The sequence below is a fragment of the Saccostrea cucullata genome, unplaced genomic scaffold (genome assembly GCF_032062105.1).
Source record: "Saccostrea cucullata isolate Sc308-1 unplaced genomic scaffold, CSIRO_AGI_Scuc_v1 ctg223, whole genome shotgun sequence".
NCBI classification, from domain to species: Eukaryota; Metazoa; Mollusca; class Bivalvia; order Ostreida; family Ostreidae; genus Saccostrea; species Saccostrea cuccullata.
In genome coordinates, this window is record NW_026927113.1 from 255,619 (window position 1) to 260,947 (window position 5,329).

The 5,329-nt window shown below is 32.1% G+C and overlaps 1 protein-coding gene across 1 annotated transcript; it reads left to right on the forward strand.

Annotated features, from left to right (window-relative positions):
• The first annotated feature begins 283 nt into the window (after positions 1–283).
• On the forward strand, positions 284–5,063 carry LOC134273489 (E3 ubiquitin-protein ligase TRIM9-like). The gene is made up of 2 exons (XM_062755684.1): positions 284–553; positions 3,627–5,063. The coding sequence occupies exons 1-2, from the start codon at positions 319–321 to the stop codon at positions 4,508–4,510; spliced, it is 1,119 nt and encodes a 372-aa protein (XP_062611668.1). The 5' UTR covers positions 284–318; the 3' UTR covers positions 4,511–5,063.
• Positions 5,064–5,329: the final 266 nt, after the last annotated feature.

Consider the following 5,329-nt stretch of genomic DNA (forward strand, 5'->3'; position numbering starts at 1 on the left):
TATGGCTCTAATGATTATAGAGTGAAAGCGCATTCCTTGAAAATCTTCTCCGTTCTTGCATATTAGAGTGATTATCTTTCAAATTGTAATAGTTCTGGTGCCTCGTCCAAAATTGTGAATTTTACAGCCCCTAAGTCAGGGGCTTTGGTGTTAGGGCAGAATTTCATCGACGATATTATGAAAATGCATTGATTCGTTAAAAACCTGTGTTAATCAAATATATGATATATGGTTTTTTCAATCATTAAGTTCTTAAAGTTTTTAGAACCCGGAAAGCGCACTACCTTGACTAGAAATCTTTGTGAAGCGGTCAACAATATGCAAGATTCTCCCAACATAAAATGTCAACGATGTGGAAATTTTGTGAGAGTAAACAGCAAATTTTGTGTTGAATGTGGAGAACCAACATACATTTCATCATCAAAATCTGAAAGTATCAAAACAAGAAGTAATGTTTGTCAACGATGTGGGATGGTACTGACGCCAAACCGCAGATTTTGTCCTGAATGTAAGGAACGTTTCCAAACACCACAATTTGACCTAAGCCGAACAAGTAAGGTTTGACATAGATTCATTATAAATAAGATAGCAATTGTGTCTTTCTTTACGATGGTTTTTTTTTTAAAGTCTTCGTTGACAATGAGTTTTTTTTTAAACTGAGTGATACTAACAGTAGTATACTTATATTTCGTTTTAAAAATCTTAGTAAGAATAGTTTTGATTTGGTCGTTTTAGAAAGGATTCCTTTCGGGGTTCTGATGAAGCAATCAAAAAAAATATTTGTTTATATGACTTATATTACGATACATATCGTAAAATAAGTCATATAAATAAATACATAACTGGGTAAAGTGAGAAAGCCAAAAACATGCGCATGTTGATGAAGACACTTTTGTGACCACAATTTGTAGTGCCAAATGATGCATTAGAGTTATCGACATCGTTTTAGCATATTTACAGTCAGTATAATAATTTTCCAAAAAATCATGGTATTGGTGACGGAAGTAATATTGGGTCTAGTAATTTAATTGATAAAGTGAATAAAAAGGCAACAACATGTTGCTATGAAGTTTTAAAAAAAATAAAACTAAATAGGTTTCAAACCAACCATCACGGTGACGTTGACGCGTAACAACGTCACATCAAGACAAAGTTTTTCATTATGCCACCTCCGTTATCTTTGAGGCATTATCACTGAAACCGATATTTATGCAGCACACAATCATACTCATAATTTTCACTTTAGTACTGACAGAAACTCTGCTCTATGTGGTCTGCGAGCATTGTAACTTTATGTCGATTTTCTCTCACACGCGCACGTACGCGTCATATGCGTTATGTTTTTAGCATGTTCACACTGGGGAAATGTAGCCAGTTTTTACGAGACTTGCTTACAAACATTCACGTGTACCAAATCAGCTGGATTCTGTTAATTCTATCTTTTATCTAAAATTCATGGGATTCATTGGTCAGGGGTATATGTTGGCTTTATAATGTTACAACAACTCTCAGCCATTAAGACTTCCGTTGGAACAGTTGAATAATAGGTCGCGCTTGATTTGTCTACACCTTTCACCTGGCCCAGTCTACAATTTTCCTTAATTAAGTGCAAAAATATACACTTTAAGTGTACACCATCTACACCTTGTGTAGGGCATATGTAGGGAATTACACCGAAAATTCAATATGGCTGACAAATGCCCAGATGGTAAAACTGCAAAATTATTTTTTCGTTATTTGAGAGTATTTGATAGGTTGATTGCGATAAATTGTGTGAAAGTAATTTAGTGGACCGAGTTTTGTGCATTTTATGGAAAAAATAAACACTTGGTATTTTGTACAATAAAAAATAAGCAGCTTTGGAAAGTTTGGATGGCAAAATTACAATTTAGACTATGACCTAATTCTATGAGAAATATACATGCTCTGAAGAACTCAATGCACAGCTAGGAGAATCAAGGTTGTTACTGTTGCGCAAGGAAGGCGTTGAGAATTTTTATTTTAATTTCTGTAGGGTATCGACATATCAATTTCAATAACTCATGAATTATCAGCCAAAGTCACACAGAAATTTAATTCAAAAGTTTACCATGCGTTTTTTTTTCCTTTCAGTATCTCATGGATAAAATCTTTATTTGTAAAAGTGCAAAGATATCTATGTGACACTCAAACATAGCTACAAGAACGTAGCCCTTTCCCCTTTTATGTATGGGGACTACAACTCGTTAAGATCTTCGTAATGGTGTAAGTGCGGAAGTGATTCCCCCAGCACAGATTTTGGCTTAAATTATCATTAAATGGGATTTATATAACGTTTCCTAGGTGATATCTAAAAATGTCGTTAAGAAAGATATAAATCAAGCGAAAAATTTTCAGAACAATCAATATATTGGTTAATATTTATCCCGTATGTCAACATCGCAACTTGAATTTATCCGCCATGTTAACTGACCTTGATCGATTTAATTTTGGGACAGCCAATGAGATTAGGGATCGAAGTAGGGTCTTTATAGAAATTACCTCATTTTAGACAAAATTGTCGCGGTTTATAAAAAAAGGATATTAAGTGATGCTATACACCACAATCATTTAATAACTCCGTTATTTCTTTATAAAGTTATTCTGAATTTCAAGCTCAAGTCTCGGTACATCATGTAAAAACTGTCATGGTTTCTAAGTAGAGTGACTGGTAACCAAGGATTTTTTTACGAGGTTTTTGCATTTCACGGGTTATGTTGTTGGTATTGAATAAATATGGTGTCTTCTTTTAAGTAAGTTGAATGTAAAAACAGTTTATTTTGCCTGCAGACGCTCGTATTACTAAAAAAATATTTGCACAACTACAGTGTACGAGGATGTTGTGAAATTTTAGCCCTCTCCAGAAAATATCAAATAAAAAGATCACAGAGGGCTAAATTATTGCAGCTAAATTAAACACTTTCCGTGATTCATAGATTCAATAATTTCTAGATAAAATAATTTTTTAACTATTAATATTTCTGCGTGAAATGCTATAATAGCAACATAAATGTCATGATATTAAACCGTACATTTGAGAAACTATCAATTTCACATCTGTGTCTAGGCACATTCAAGTATACCAACAATGTGCAAGTTATATCATATGTGTATTCAAAATACCGATACGTTTCTATGAAATTTTATTTTTCATTTTGATTTAAAAAAAAAAAACATTCTTAGAACTACAGGGACAGTACAAGTCTTATACATGCATACCCTGTATATATACATTGTATTGTGCATTTTGAAAAATGATGATTGACTGATAAAATTACTAATTGAAATATAAATCTTTATGCGCTACAACTTTGATTTTTTTTTCAATTCAAAGAAGTGTCTATGTGATGTAAACGTGCGAAAACCTACAACGTCCCTTGAAGCATGTGTTAATTAAACAATACATATTAATCGAAAAACAACATATTTATTTATTGGAACATAATAGAAAAAAAAATCATCTTTCGAAGATTAATGACTGTTATTAAAGTAAACACTATTAAGAGATGTACTTTAAGGAACCGTAATCTAAAAAGCAGCCCATTTCCCTTTTTAAAACAAATTAAAATAATTTCTTTCTCAATAAATTGAAATAAACATAATTTTAGGTTCAAAGGAGATACAAAGTACAACTGCACAGGAAGTTATTAATTGTGATCTATGTTCAGGAAGAAAGTATAAAAATCCAGTTGAACTCGTGTGTAAAAAATGTGAAGTAAATCTCTGCAGATCGTGTGTTGGTCTCCATGTTTCTTCAGACCCCTCAACTCTTCATGACATTACAGGGTACAAATTCAAAAATGAAATGGGACATATTAAATTTCCATGTTGTAAATTGCATGGAAATAAAAAATGTGAACTGCGCTGCAAAAAATGTCAAATTTCAATATGTAGTAAATGCGTTGCATTAAAAGACCATGCTGACCACGAACTCGAAGAAATTTCTGCCATCTGCGAAGTGCATAAATCATGTCTTAGGCGAGAGAACAAAGAATATGAGCTATACATTACTCCGGCATATGAAAAGATCTCATCAAACCTCCAGTCTTCTATAGATAATAAGAAGAAAAGTTACGAGAAGGTTAGGGATGATATTAAAAGACAAGGACAAAGACTTCACTTAGAGGTAGAAAAGTCAATATTAGCACTTCTTAATACTGCAAATCAAATGGAGAAGGAAGACTTGAATGTTCTTTCTAAATCTCTTAAAGCCATCCATTTACGCCGTCATGATATTCAGCTGACTGTAAAAGAAAATGAAAAAATGGAGACTGATAATGATGCTGCCAAAATAATGGAGTATTCCTCCAAGATATCTAATTTAAAGCGAGTTCCATCTTTAACAGAATTGTCTACAACAAGTTTTGTCCCACAAGAAGTAAAAAGTGATGTTCTTGCTAACATGTGCGGATTTTTGATTCCAAGCTCGGAAGTAAAAAAGGAGAGCTACATGATAGAAATTTCAAAAAAAGAGAAGGAAGATAATAAGTAACAATCTATTCTTCGTATGTTTCACTAACTAATGCAACCAATACATTAACAAGAGAAGATACATGTATCTGATCGTTTTTTTTCTTTTTTGTCGAATGTTTAACATAGAATTAATTCATGCGAATACCGAAACATGAAAAGAAAAATTATACTTACAGAAAAAATAGTTCTGCACATTACTTTAAGATATTCAGGACTTGCATGAAAATTCTGCTCGTCGATTACATATGTATAGATAAACTCAAGTCAAAAAATTGGAAACTTTTTAGGCTTACAACAGTGCAGTGTCCATATATTTTGGATCATAAACGAAATGCCTAACACTACCGAATTTTTATTGAATGTTAAATAGTTAAAACTGACGCTTGTGCCACTATGTTTCAAATATTTAAATGTTGGAATTGTATATAACACATGTCACTTTATTAAATCATTTATTCACAATACCTTTGTCGAGTTAATGTCATACATCACAGTTCATTATGTCTCAAAACAACTTTTACACTGTTATCAAAAACCCAGAAATGCTTTTGAAATTAAATGCAGTACAGATATTTAAGGGGAAAGTCATATGTTGATTATAACATATTCGAATTTTGATATTAAATCAAGTGCATATATTTGGAAATATGTAAAGGAGTTTTAAGTATTAGTTCTGTTGTTAACATGTGACTGTCTACATCTTTTTTTTCACTGAAGTATTTATTCTATTTCAATCTAGTACATTTTGTCGGGGGATCCTAAACCTTCTATAAATCAATTGCTACTTTTGAAGGATTATATACAGTCAAAATGATATGACAGTTGGTTTTAGTTTTAG